The 14,454-nt window shown below is 38.0% G+C and overlaps 2 protein-coding genes across 4 annotated transcripts in view; both read left to right on the plus strand.

Annotated features, from left to right (window-relative positions):
- RRH (retinal pigment epithelium-derived rhodopsin homolog) overlaps positions 1 to 4,336 on the plus strand; it is a 29,099-nt gene extending 24,763 nt beyond the window's left edge. The window contains exons 11-12 of one of the 2 annotated variants that reach the window (XM_058436637.1): positions 1,924 to 2,102; positions 3,459 to 4,138. In XM_058436637.1, coding sequence (XP_058292620.1) covers positions 1,924 to 2,102; positions 3,459 to 3,573 — 294 coding nt within the window. In that variant the 3' untranslated portion in view covers positions 3,574 to 4,138. Of the gene's footprint in view, positions 1 to 1,923; positions 2,103 to 3,458 lie in introns of both variants that reach the window. The other variant, XM_032145344.2, reaches the window with a different exon arrangement.
- Positions 4,337 to 7,752: 3,416 nt separating this feature from the next.
- The window catches only part of LRIT3 (leucine rich repeat, Ig-like and transmembrane domains 3), a 31,352-nt gene continuing 24,650 nt past the window's right edge, over positions 7,753 to 14,454 (plus strand). Inside the window, exons 1-2 of one of the 2 annotated variants that reach the window (XM_032145436.2) lie at positions 7,753 to 7,874; positions 10,947 to 11,419. In XM_032145436.2, the coding sequence (XP_032001327.1) occupies positions 7,759 to 7,874; positions 10,947 to 11,419 (589 nt within the window). In that variant the 5' untranslated portion in view covers positions 7,753 to 7,758. Of the gene's footprint in view, positions 7,875 to 10,009; positions 10,139 to 10,946; positions 11,420 to 14,454 lie in introns of those variants that run through there. The other variant, XM_058436636.1, reaches the window with a different exon arrangement.

Here is a 14,454-nt window from a genome sequence, read left to right on the forward strand (position 1 = left end):
TCATGAAATCTTTGCCTGTGCCTATGTCCTGAATGGTATTGCCTGGGTTCCCTTCTAGAGTTAAAAACCATTTTTATTCATAAAACAGCTATTTTATACTCCATTCTCTCCTTGTTTTATGGATGTATATCTCCTGTTATTTCTGTGATATTATGTATATATTTATATTTCCTTCTGTTTACCACATATTTTTGTTTCCCTTGAGTTCTTGCACTGTTTTTTTTTTTTCTTTGCCTGTCAGTGTAAAAGTTTTCTTAATGTCTGGTGGTCAATGATTGTCCCTTCATACTTAAGAGTGATGCATTAAAAATATTGATTGTGAGCATGGAGATGCTCATTAGCAAGATGTTTCTTCTGGGGGAATTTCTAATTGTCTCTGTAGTTATTATTACTATTATGACCACCATCATCATTATTATTATTTGCTCTCACTGTGATTATCTGCTAATCAAAAAAAATTTTTTTTCTAACTTCCAAACTCAATCTGGAAACAAATACAATCCTATTTTGAGCTCAGTGAATTCTAGCACAGGCCATTTCTGCTGGATATATATTACACATGATGCAGATAATTTTGTAAAGGAGCTCTCTTGTATCTTGTTTAAATGGAAAAATTATATTTTTCATGTTGCTCCCTCCTGATTGCCTGCTAAAATGATGTAATGGAGGTTTGGGGGAATTTCTAACTGTCTAGGTAACTATCTTTAGGTATTTTATTCTGGGCAGATCAGTTCCTTTCATGTTCCTTGGTGGGAGGTAAAAGTCTATCTCCAAGTTTTTTCACACTCAGTGCAGGGAGGGGGCAGCACACAGATACCCCTCTTTTCAATACAGTACTGAAGTGCTTAGCTGAACCTGGTGTCCCTGTGTTCTGAGTTTCCCAAATTAGCCTTCTTTTTTTTTTTTTTTTTTTTTTATACTGAGCCTCTGGAAGTCTTCCAGGGAGAGGAAGGGGAAGTTACTGAGTAGACTGAGTGGACAGGGAAAAAGATTTGGAAGTCTACTTTCTTCGTAGATTTCAACCAGTTCTATTTTGAGCTCCATGTACACCCCCACATCTAGAGTTTTCTGGTACCCTTTGTTACCAGAATTTCTGTAGCTCTGTAGTATGGATTGGTCTGTATCTGGTTTTCCCTCATAGTTGGCTCTTTTTAACATTTATTTATTTACTTATTTATAAAATTATTCTCATGTTTCTTACATAATTTGCCACTTGTCCAATGGTCATTGTTTCTGTTAAAAAATATGTATTATCTAATCTCTGATTCTCTGTCCTCACAGTTTTATGTCTTCTTTAACCTCTGTTCCATAATTTTAGCAGGCAATCTAGGGAAGCAATATAAAAATATAATTTTTCCATTTAAACAAGATGCAAGAGATTCTAACACAGCAGAAATGGCTTGTGTTAGAATTCACTGAGCTCAAGATAGGATTGTATTTGTTTCCAGATTGAGTTTAGAAAGTTAGGAAGTTACTTTTGTTAATTTAGCAGATAATCCCAGTAAGAGCAAATAATAATAATGATGATAATAATAATAATAGCCATGCCAGGAGTTCATAGCATAATGGTGTGAAGTGGGATGGGGTGGGTTTTTATCTGTCTTTCATCAAAGTCAGCTTTTGTACTCTCCCCTAGCATACAGAAAGAAAGAGGGCATTCCTTATGTGTGTGTACCATTCTTAAAAGCAATGTTACATATTCTTGATATACCCATGCCACAAGGTCTTATTATGATAGAGGACTTCAGGCACTTGAAAAAAGAACATTGAAGGCAAAAAAAAAAAACTCAGCTATTTCCTTTATGTCCTCAAAAACATAAACACATTCAAATTCCAACCTAGATAGATTTTTACCCAAATTTAGATATATTAATATTTAAATATTTTAGGTATTGGGCTTGGTGAATATTTATTTCTTTTCAGATGTCTGTGATCATGATCTGCATGTTTCTGGTGGCATGGTCCCCTTATTCCATCGTGTGCTTATGGGCTTCTTTTGGTGATCCAAAGAAGATTCCTCCCCCCATGGCCATCATAGCTCCACTGTTTGCAAAATCTTCTACATTCTATAACCCCTGCATTTATGTGGTTGCTAATAAAAAGTAAGTAATGTCTAAAATGCTTGCAATACAAAATAAAACTGATATAAAAAGAATGTTAAGACTTCTTGGGAGAGAAGTGACAGAAACCCACTTCAATCTAGCATAAAGGTCATTTGCCTCATGTGACTGGAGCAGCATCTAGGACCTTAAATGCCTAGAGCTCCAGATTTGTTACAGACTCTTCCCACACAGTGGCAGAGATGATTGTGGGCAACCCCAGACCCAAGTTCTACAAGCTAAGCATCCCCAAATGCCAACTGCATCTCAGATGGCTCTCTGGCAGAAAAGCCCCTGGGATGTCAGTGGTCAGCTTAGTTCAAATGGTTACCCCCACCCCAAATACATGGAATAGTGGTTTCCAAAGAAAAGAGTGATTCTATTACTGGAAAATGGACAAGGCAACATTGGGCTCACTTGGTGGGTAGCATAGATGTATATTTACAAGAAATAAGACATATCATTCAAATGCAAGGGAAAAGTTTAGTCCCAGCATAAAAGGCATCTGGATACTAGAGAATTCTTACCTCCTCTCTTTTTTGGGTTTCTTAGCAAAATGTTCCTTTGCTGCCTCCTTAGTGAAGTTTAGATGGAGTCTGTCTCTGTCACCCAGGCTGGAGTGCAGTGGCGTGATCTCAGCTCACTGCAACCTCTGCCTCCGGGTTCAAGCAATTCCCTGCCTCAGCCTCCCGAGTAGCTGGGATTACAGGTGCCTACCACCACGCCTGGCTAATTTTTGTATTTTTAGTAGAGACAGGGTTTCACCATCTTGGCCAGGCTCATCTTGAACTCCTGACCTCATGATCCGCCCACCTTGGCCTCCCAAAGCGCTGGGATTACAGGCGTGAGCCACTTCGCCCAGCCGAGGTCAGGTAATTTTATCCTGGAATGGCAATGTTTGGAAAAGCAGTTTTAGCTACAGGTACGTGAAGAAACATAAAATTTTACAGACCAAACAGACCACATAAGAAGAATGAAGAACACATTTTAAATTCAGAATCTGCTGGTAGTTCTTTTGGAAAATTCTTGCTAGGAAGAACAGATGGATGAAATACACATTGTTAGTTCAAATAAACAACTCATGGCACTTGACATTAGTAGCGTCCTTTTAAATACATATAATTATTTACTTTTATTAGATATCTTCAATCTATAGAATCAACAGTGCAAAACTGGCCTTTAACGGTACCATATACCTTATATATTTATAAAGGTTCTCAACAGGACATGTTAAAGTTGGAGGCAGAAATTTATCTAGAGATGTAAATTGGCAGTAGTGGCATCTTAGCCATATTTGAAAATGCTTTAGAAGTTCCAAATCATTATGGGTTAATGCCAGATTTTCCTTTTTTATTGTAGGTTTCGGAGGGCAATGCTTGCCATGTTCAAATGTCAGACTCACCAAACAATGCCTGTGACAAGTATTTTACCCATGGATGTATCTCAAAACCCATTGACTTCTGGAAGAATCTGAAATAAGAGAAAAGGACACACTATCAAAACACTTTAGTATTTTGACAATGCTTTTCTTTTCAATATGACCCCATTTAGATCAAGTGCAGACATGGATCATTGTCCTATGAGACTGTAAGCTCCTCAAGCGCAGCTCATGCTTCTGTTTGTGCATTCTGGCTGCTGTAGTGCATGCCTCTCTGTGTCCTGATATGTCAACTTATTGCTCATCTCCTTTGATGAATTAGGCATCGGAGGTTAAGGTCCCCTTTCTTTCTCCCTATTATAGCATGCATTACACTGTACTGATGACCTTTAACTTGCCTGGCTCCTCTATTAGAATAGAAGCAGTCACTAATTTAATGTTAGAATAAATGAATAAAAACAATAATAATGAATAATTCTAGATAATTACTGAAATGAGTTGTTGGATGTTCCCAGTTAGAATAGAAAGCATTTTTTGCATTTCAACATTTTAACATTTAAATCAATTAAGTTATTAAACAAAAATAATCAAATGAACATTAAACATGATTGTTTCTAAATAAAATGTTAAGTCAATGCATATATATTATATAGCATTATAACCCCTGTGCATATTTTGATGTTTTCTGCAATTTTGATTACCATTTTTCTGCATATATATTCCATATATATGCCAACAGAGTTAACTTCAATCAGAGTGGAGATTTTTATATGTTTGTTCTTTGATGTATCCTTAGCACATATACCCAATTCTGTCTGGCATGTAGTAGGCACTCAATAAATATTTTTTCAATGTCAAATGAATTTGTAGACTCACATATTTGTCATTCTAAATGACTGTTAAGCATAGTACAAAATACCATTGTTTAAATAGTAGACATTTAAATTGCTTTCCAGTTTTTAGTTTCATGGATATACCACTGAAAATATTTCAGTGCAAACATATTTTTTCTTTGGGAGAAGTTATTCTGTTTGAGTGTTTCTTTTTTTTTTTTTTTTTTTTTTTTTTTGAGACGGAGTCTCGCTCTGTCACCCAGGCTGGAGTGCAGTGGCGCGATCTCGGCTCACTGCAAGCTCCGCCTCCCGGGTTCACGCCATTCTCCTGCCTCAGCCACTCCGAGTAGCTGGGACTACAGTGAGTGTTTCTTTTCAGACTAGAAATACGGGATACAAATACAAAAACACTATTATTTTTGCTAGCTTCCTTTCTGGAAAGATTGAATTAGTTTACACTGAGACTGGCAGTGTCTAAGTGAGCTTTTCACTGCATATTCCTGCTAATAGTGCTGTATATATTTAAATTATGAGTTATATACTCTAACTTAAAGTCATTTTATTTCACATTTCTTTAACTGCTAGTGAGGCTGTGTATCTTTGCATATTGTATTTTTTAATCTCTATTTTTTCTTCCTGTAAATTGTCTCTTTAGCACCTTTGGCTACATATTAAGCAAAATACAGGTATTAGTTTTATGTGTATAGTCCTCTACGTATATGGAAAGGTAAACTGTTATAGTAATCTACCTTATCTCCTAACTCTCTGACTTTCCCACTGCAATCAATTCATACAATACAACCGCAATCAATACAATTTCATAGCTAATCTTTTAAAAATAAAGTTCCAATGCCCAAATTCTTTGGCTAAAAACCTTCACTCACCCACCAAGTAAGTATAAACCCCTCAGCTGGATTTTCAAGGCCCTCTTTAACATACTTCAAAAGGGACTTTTCAGCTTTTTGTCTTTCTTCGTGGCCAAATTAAAATGTCTAGTGTTCCCAGAGAGTTCTGAATGCTTTGTTTCACTAGCTCTTTGCTCATCCTGTCTATCGTAGCCGAGCCTTTTTACAGGGAAAGCATAGTGAAATCTGCTCCCAAAGTCCCAGAGCCATTAGAAGTCCAGGACAACTTCTGTAATAATGTCTAGAAAAATGGACTCAGAGTTCCAGTTTGCAAGGCCATGAACTCATTTCCAGCAATAAGCAAGAAGCAACTTTGCCTCAAATATAAAGGACCTCAACAGTGTACAGTAATTATATTTCAATGCTATATTATTTATTTTTTAATTTGCTTATATGATAAAACTAGGAAGACCTGGCTTTGGTTACATAGTTCCCTCTGACCTCTTAGTTTGCTAATTTCTGATGTTTTTATCTTTAAACAGCATTTCTATGCTCAATTTGGCACATCTTGCTTCCATGTAAGTCATAACATCCATGAAATTAATGATTCAAAAACTCTTGGTCACTTGGCGATCAGAGCTTTACTCATCCTATTTCTTTTTCATCTTGTGCTCAAAAACTCGAGGCCACCACCTCTCACTGCATCTCCAGCACTGGGAAACCTTAGGGTTGTTTTTAAATCCCTTCTTCATCCTTACATCTAATCAATCATTTCTCTCTCCTGGATGTTTCCTGAAGCTGCATTATCCTAACTATTACCAGCACAGCAGTCAAGGCTGTAGCCGAATGGCTGCTCACCTGGACTATAACCACAGACCATCCACCTGAAGCCTCCTCCTTTCTTCTTGCTTGCTCTATCTAGAAGCCTCCTCCTTTCTTCTTGCTTGCTCTGTCTAAACCTTTTCTCCACACAGCTGCCAGAGAATTCTTCCTAAAAGGATAAGCTTATATGCCACTCCCAAGCCTAACTTTTATTGCTCCCATTGCCTATAGGCTGAGAGTAAGCTCTCCATAGGGAATCTAAGGGTTTCCTTGATAACTTCACCCCCACTTATCTCTCCAGCTTTATCTTTTTTAACTTCCTGCTTCAAAATCTTATGCCTGAGCAACAAGAAGTGCTTGAAATCCTCTGAGGCCAATACACTGTTTCTCACTTCCCTCCCTTTGTTCCCACTATTCCCTTTGCTTGCAATGCGACTTTCTGGATTTTCCCATAATACGTCGTCATGCACCCTGTAAAAGGCAGCCAGGCACCACCCACCCTAGGAAGTCTTGCTTGACTAACAGGCTGGGTTTGATGCTCTTTTCTCGTGCTTCTTTAGTAGTCTGTTCCTCCCTTTATCGTGTGAGTTCCTTATGTGTAATAACTGTCTTATTCATCTTTGTACCCCTCAGTGCCCAGCAGAGAATAAGTACTCAGTAAATATTTGATGAACGAACGAGTTGTGCAGAATCTGAAAACCTGCAGTATTTTATTTTAATTGAGCACAGTTTTTCAGACTCTATGGTTTTTATATACATTCTATTAGTTTTAAATAACATTTTCTGTAATATGCTTATTTTTATAGAATTAATTTTCTTTTAAAAAAGTTTTTAGTTAGAAAGGATGGTTAGAAGCAGCCACTAAGAAGGTTAAATGACATATATTTATTACTTAAATCCTTGATTGTCCCTGTGGATTCTCCACTTTATGAGTGTGGAGATAGTTTTAAATTTAATTACAGTTAATTTTTATTTTCTGACAGAGTCTAGTACAGCTGAAAGAATTAGAGTTGATCTTCAAATATGGCTTTGATGCTGATAACTTGGGAAACTATTGAACAGAGATAGTTGCCTGCATTAAAAATAAACGTGCTGGGATAAACCTTCCACACACTGAGATGACCTGGAAGAGTCTCAGAACACGTTCTCATTGGAGAACTTAGTCCTGCCACATCAGTAGTGGGTTGAAGCGTTTTCCCTATAAAATCTATGTAACTGACTTGTTTTACTTTACTTTTAGAGATAGCCAGTATGTGGCAACATCGATAACTCTTTTCTAAATCATTTTTATGTCATGTGCTTCTATTTTTAAAACTAAATTTTGTAAAACTGAATTAGTAATGCATGCTGGCAAAAACCAAACACAAAACATTTTATAATGTTGTAACATGTAAATAATCTACAGAATTTTCTTGCATCTGCCAAGACTGAATTATTTTTAACATTAAGTATATTTTTAAGGTGTAGTGGCAAGTACATCCAGAGGAAAGGGATTTAATAGGCATTTTCTTGCAAATCTAGATATGGGTAACTATTGAAATTGCTTGTCATGTGTTTGATTTTCATTTTCCTTAGAATGTGTTACTTTGCTGAAACTGTATTCAAAGGCTGGATCAATTGATCTCCTGCAAGATACACTTGAAGGTTAAGTAACTACAGATCTCAGCTAATCCCGTGTAATCTGCTGTTACTAAATGGCTGTTTGTATTCCAGGCATACCAGTTTCTGAATGCTTAGGATTCGGTTTTTACCTTTTGTTTAAATAACCTCTAAAAGGAGCAATGCATCTCTTTGCATGTCTGTGCATTGTCCTTAGCTTTTTGGAAGGAGTGGGCTGTTCATGTCCTTCACAGTGCACCTGTGATTATCACGGCAGAAATGACGGCTCAGGATCAAGGTATGCTCCTCTGCTTGTTACTAAGTGTTCTCATTATTTTGACAAAAAGGACCCAAACAAGAAAGCCTACTTTTGAAAGCAAATGTTTGGGGATCAGAAATCGCAGAAGAGAATGTTTAGTGTCCATAAGCTTTAACTTAATTGTGTTAATACTGGTCACCTACTCCTTCACTGTTTTAATTTTGAGTAGTTTAACTCTCAGAGGTCTCTCAAGTTATTGGAAATTTCTAAACACATTCTGTGTTCCAAAATTTTTATTATGCTCATGTTCGCAAATTGTTGCTTGAGATCAAACCATTTAAAAGTGCGTGGCCAGCTCAGCCCTTGATTATAGAAAGGCTAAGAGGGCAGGCTGAACAGGAGCTCTGTGACATGCTCAGATCCTTTGCTTTCATGGCTCTCCACTTCCTTTGAGAATTATTCATGCCAATTGAATGGCAGAAAGAAAGATCTCAAGAGTGAAGTTAGAGAGGTTAATAGTTGAGATTTTTCATTTTAAGCTGATGGAATTTACAAAATAAAGAAGATTGAAAAAGATACTGTCTGTTGCAGACACTGTAGGATCTCACAGAAGTTATTCAATCTCTAGGTTGCTTTAGCATCTACTTGCGTAGTGAGAAGAGTTATTTACTTGTAATGTGCACGAGGCCTTTTAGATATGTTAAATGCAAAACAGAACTCTTGCTAGCTAAACACAGTGGAATTTGAATTTTTTTTTGAGAGGGTATTTAATAAGAAAATCAGGTTATTTGTGACTTGGTTGAAGTAAACGGTGTCTCAGATAAAATAATTTGTTAAAAGAGTTGCCCAATTTATGTCTTATAACTTTAAACAAATAAATAATAATAACTAAGACGTATTTGTGAAAAGCTTATCTTGTTATTGTATAAACTTTAGTTAACCAATTCTTGGTATTTTTTGAGATATTCACTGGGTGGTTAAAGACAATGAAGAGAATGTAGCAAGTTAAAGGCCTACTTGTCCAGGGACGTGCAGCAGTGAAGGATCAGGCCAGGGTACTTTTGAGAAACTATCACAGAAATGTTTCCTTCTTTGTGGTGACCCCATTATTGATGGATTTTATAAAAATTATAGAATATTCGGCCTAGCAAGAAATAATCTAGTTCAACCCCTTGTCAGTTTATAAGTGAAGAAACTAAACTGTATGGAGACCAAATGACTTGTCCTGGATCATATAATTGTGCTGATATAGTAACTAAGTTCATAAAGATGCTAGATCTTTTAGCGTACAAACTAGGCTTTCTTCTGTGATAGCATGCTGAGATACTTATTTTATTTATTTATTTTTTTGAGACAGAGTCTCGCTTTGTCAGCCAGGCTGGAGTGCAGTGGCACAATCTCGGCTCACTGCAACCTCCATCTCCTGGGCTCAAGCAATTCTCCTGCCTCAGCCTCCCAAGGAGCTGGGATTACAGGCGTGTGCCACCATGCCCGGCTAGTTTTTGTATTTTTAGTAGAGACGGGGTTTCACCATGTTGGCCAGGGTGGTCTCGAACTCCTGACCTCAGGTAATCCATCCACCTTGGCCTCCCAAAGTGCTGGTATTATAGGCGTGAGCCACCACACCCAGCCAATACTTTCTTAATGAGTAGAAACTGCTACCATTCTGGTATAAAGTAGTTCTGAAATCTGTGATACAAAATAGAGATGAAAAGTAAGAGATACCCCTACAGGATTTCAAAGATTCCATGAGGTCTTCTCCTGAAGTTATAGAAAGGACATAACACTACCACTACATTGCAGCTTTATGCTGCTTACGTGTGTATACATTATGAGCTGGTTTTTCAAATCCACTGATTTAATGTCATGTGTTTCACTAAAGGGTTATTTTATTGTAATTATTTACTAAATTTATAGTGTGCTATAATTTAGATGATACTTTGCAAAACTTCTTATTGTTTATTTTTCGTAATTCAGATGAGTATCTCATAGGAGATAAGTCTTTTTCCAGGCTAAAATGAATCTAAATTCTCAGATTCCTCATACTTTAAATTTACACATGGAACAGTGTTGTTTTTCTTTCTTTCTTTCTTTCTTTTTTTTCTATTTTGAGATGGAGTCTCACTCTGTCACCCAGGCTGGAGTGCAATGGCATGATCTTGGCTGACTGCAACCTCTGCTTCCCAGGTTCAAGCGATTCTCCCACCTCCACCTCCTGAGTAGCTGGGATTACAGGCACCTACCACCACACCTGGCTAATTTTTGTATTTTTAGTGGAGTCGGGGTTTCACCATGTTGACCAGGTTGGTCTCAAACTTCTGACCTCAGGTGATCTGCCCACCTTGACCTCCCAAAGTGCTGGGATTACAGCCATGAGCCACATTGCCCAGCTGGGACAGTGTTGTTTTTCTATGCCTGTTTTATATGTGCCAACAAACAAGATCAAAATGTGACTTGCTCAAGGTCAACTCCTAGTTTCTGGTTTATTCCTCAGGCAGAAAGCAATGTGCAAGTAATGTTATTAAAACAGAGCTCAACTTTAAACATGTACTGTGAACACTTTTTTTTTCACCTAAATAAATTGTTCTCTGAACAAGGATTGATTTATTATTTTAACAGGGGGTTCTTTTAAAATGGACCATTTCCTAAAGAGGTGCACTTTAAGTTGGACAGAAGTGGTTTTGAAAGGTGGCTGTGAAACCCACTAGCTGGGTGACCTTGGGAAGTTACTGAATGTTGGTGGGCCTCAGTTACTTTCCATGTAAAACGGAGGTTGTTGACAGTAGCAGCAAATACCTACTGAGTACATATTTTGTGCCAGGAAGTTGTAGAGTTTTACATCCATTGTAATTAATCATCCATAACAGTGCCATATGGGAAAATGAGGTTGAGACACTGGTGAAGTGGTGTTCCATGGCCACAGAGGAGGTGGCCGACCTTAGACCTTGGTTAGATTTGAACCAGGGCCCTCCTTGGCCTCCCAAAGTGCTGCGATTACAGGCGTGAGCCACTGCCCGGCTGAAAATTGATACATTTTTCAAATGAGAAGTATTTTTTTCAAATGGGTATTGGAAAGTGAGTTTCCTCACATTGCTCATGTTGTGACACTAGGTTGGTGCTATGTAATGACATGGATATGAACGAGCTGCCTACGAACCTCCCCGTGGACACTGTGAAGCTTCGCATAGAGAAGACTGTCATCCGCAGAATCTCCGCGGAGGCCTTCTATTACCTGGTGGAGCTCCAGTATCTCTGGGTGACTTACAATTCTGTGGCCAGCATTGACGTCAGCAGCTTTTACAACCTGAAGCAACTGCATGAGTTGCGCTTGGATGGGAATTCTCTGGCTGCTTTCCCTTGGGCGTCTCTGCTGGACATGCCCCTTTTGAGGACCCTGGACTTGCACAATAACAAACTAACCAGTGTGCCAAATGAGGCGCTCAGGTATCTGAAGAACCTTGCCTACTTGGATTTATCAAGCAACAGACTCACCACATTGCCACCAGATTTCCTGGAGAGTTGGTCTCATTTAGTTACAACACCTTCTGGAGTCCTGGACCTTTCCCCAAGCAGGATTATTCTTGGTAAGCTCGCAAGCCTCTGGGCTTTTCATCTATAGATAATTTGCTATGCGTAGCTTTTGTTGTCCAGTCTTTTAAAATTTATTGGATTTGACTTTTTACTCTGTAATTGCACTTTTAGTGGAATAGTACCTTATTAGTTAACCTAGGTCAAGTTACCTCTTTCTCCTGTGTAAGGTATAAGGGCTGTGTGTGTGTGCACACATGTGTATACATACATGTGTGGAAAAGTGGAGGAGAACTTGGTCATAAATGGAGAGAGGACCATTTCTCTTAAAGAGCCTCCAGCTGAGAGACAGAATCCACCAACCTGCATAGACTCTTGTGAGCACAGCATTGCTCCATACTCTGGTACAAAGTTCTGCTCAGTTTGCTTTTGAACTCTTCATTAGGTTCTTCAGGAGCAGGAGAGGGGCACTGTCATCTTTATGCGATAGCAGTGGCTTCATTAGTTAGGAAGAATAGCTTCTAAATTTCCTTAATCTAAAAAGAAATGGTGGAAACACCAGTTATTTTACTGGCCCCTGAAGGGTCTGCTAACTGATTTGGTCTCTTAGTTTAGCTGTGACTAGTTTTGGAATTTTGAACTTGGTCTTGTTTAGGTTCTATGTGTATTTCTCTGGTTCTTTTTATTATTATTATTATACTTTATGTGCAGAACGTGTAGGTTTGTTACATAGGTATAAACATGCCGTGGTGGCTTGCTGCACCCATCAACTTGTCATTTACATTAGGTATTTCTCCTAATGCTATCCCTCCCCTAGACCCCTACCCCACAACAGGCCCCGGTGTGTGATGTTCCCCTCCCTGTGTCCCTGTGTTCTCATTGTTCAACTCCCACTTATGAGTGAGAACATGCAGTGTTTGGTTTTCTGTTTCTGTGTTAGTTTGCTGAGAATGATGGTTTCCACTTTCATCCATATCCCTGCAAATGACATGAACTCATCCTTTTTTATGGCCGCATAGTATTCCATGGTGTATATGTGGCACATTTTCTTTATCCAGTCTATCACTGATGGGCATTTAGTTTGAAGTCTTTGCTATTGTGAATAGTGCTGCAATAAACATACGTGTGCATGTGTCTTTATAGTAGAATGATTTATAATCCTTTGGGTATATACCCAGTAATGGGATTGCTGGGTCAAATGGTATTTCTGGTTCTAGGTCCTTGAGGAATTGCCACACTGTCTTCCACAATGATTGAACTAATTTATACTCCTACCAACAGTGTAAAAGCGTTCCTATTTCTCCACATCCTCTCCAGCATCTGTTGTTTCCTGACTTTTTAATGATCGCCATTCTAACTGGTGTGAGATGATATCTCATTGTGGTTTTGATTTGCATTTCTCTAATAACCAGTGATGATGAGCTTTTTTTCATATGTTTGTTGGTTGCATAAATGTCTTCTTTTGAGAAGTGTCTGTTCATATCCTCTGCCCACTTTTTGATGGAGTTGTTTTTTTTTCTTGTAAATTTGTTTAAGTTCCTTGTAGATTCTGGATATTAGCCCTTTGTCAGATGGATAGATTGCAAACATTTTCTCCCGTTCTGTAGGTTGTCTGTTCATCACTTTGATGATAGTTTCTTTTGCTGTGCAGAAGCTCTTTAGTTTAATTAGATCCCATTTGTCAATTTTGGCTTTTGTTGCCATTGCTTTTTGGTGTTTTAGTCATGAAGTCTTTACCCATGCCTATGTCCTGAATGGTATGGTGTAGGTTTTCTTCTAGGTTTTTTATGATTTTAGGTCTTACATTTAAGTCTTTAATCCATCTTGAGTTAATTTTTGTATAAGGTGTAAGGAAAGGGTCCAGTTTCAGTTTTCTGCATATGGCTAGCCAATTTTCCCAACCCCATTTATTAAATAGAGAATCCTTTCCCCATTGCTTGTTTTTGTCAGGTTTGTCAAAGATCAGATGGTTGTAAATGTGTGGTGTTATTTCTGAGACCTCTGTTCTGTTCCATTGGTCTATATATCTGTTTTGGTACCAGTACTGTGCTGTTTTGGTTACTGTAGCCTTGTAGTATATTTTGAAGTCAGGTAGCGTGATGCCTGTAGCTTTGATCTTTTTGCTTAGGATTGTCTTGGCTATATGGGCTCTTTTTTGGTCCCAAATGAAATTTAAAGTGGTAGTTTTTCCTAATTCTTTGAAGAAAGTCAATGGTAACTTGATGGGAATAGCATTGAATCTGTAAATTACTTTGGGCAGTATGGCCATTTTCACAATATTGATTCTTCCTATCCATGAGCATGGGATGTTTTTCCATTTGTTTGTATCTTCCTTTATTTCCTTGAGCAGTGGTTTGTAGTTCTCCTTGAAGAGATCCTTCACATCCTTTGTTAATTGTATGCCTAGGTATTTTATTCTCTTTTTACCAATTGCGAATGGGAATTCACTCATGATTTGGCTCTGTTTGTCTATTATTGGTGTATAGAAATGCTTGTGATTTTAGCACATTGATTTTGTATCCTGAGACTTTGCTGAAGTTGCTTTTCAGCTTTGGCTAAGACGATGGGGTTTTCTAAATATACAATCATGTCATCGGCAAACAGAGACCATTTGACTTCCTCTCCTCCTATTTGAATACCCTTTATTTCTTATGCCTGATTGCCCTGGCCAGAGCTTCCAATACTGTGTTGAATAGGAGTGGTGAGAGAGGGCATCCTTATCTTGTGCTGGTTTTCAGAGGGCTTCCAGCTTTTGCCCATTCAGTATGATATTGGCTGTGGGTTTGTCATAAATAGCGCTTATCATTTTGAGATACATTCCATCAATACCTAGTTTATTGAGAGTTTTTAGCATGAAAGGATGTTGAATTTTATCGAAGGCCTTTTCTGCAACTATTGAGATAATCATGTGTTTTTTGTCACTGGTTCTGTTTATGTGATGGATTACATTTATTGATTTGCGTTATGTTGAACCAGCATTGCATCCCAGGGATGAAGCTGACTTGATCGTGGTGGATAAGCTTTTTGATGTGCTGCTGGATTCAGTTTGCCAGTATTTTATTGAGGATTTTCATGTCAATGTTCATCAGGG

Source organism: Hylobates moloch, unplaced genomic scaffold, assembly GCF_009828535.3.
Source record: "Hylobates moloch isolate HMO894 unplaced genomic scaffold, HMol_V3 SCAFFOLD_3, whole genome shotgun sequence".
Lineage (NCBI taxonomy): Eukaryota > Metazoa > Chordata > Mammalia > Primates > Hylobatidae > Hylobates > Hylobates moloch.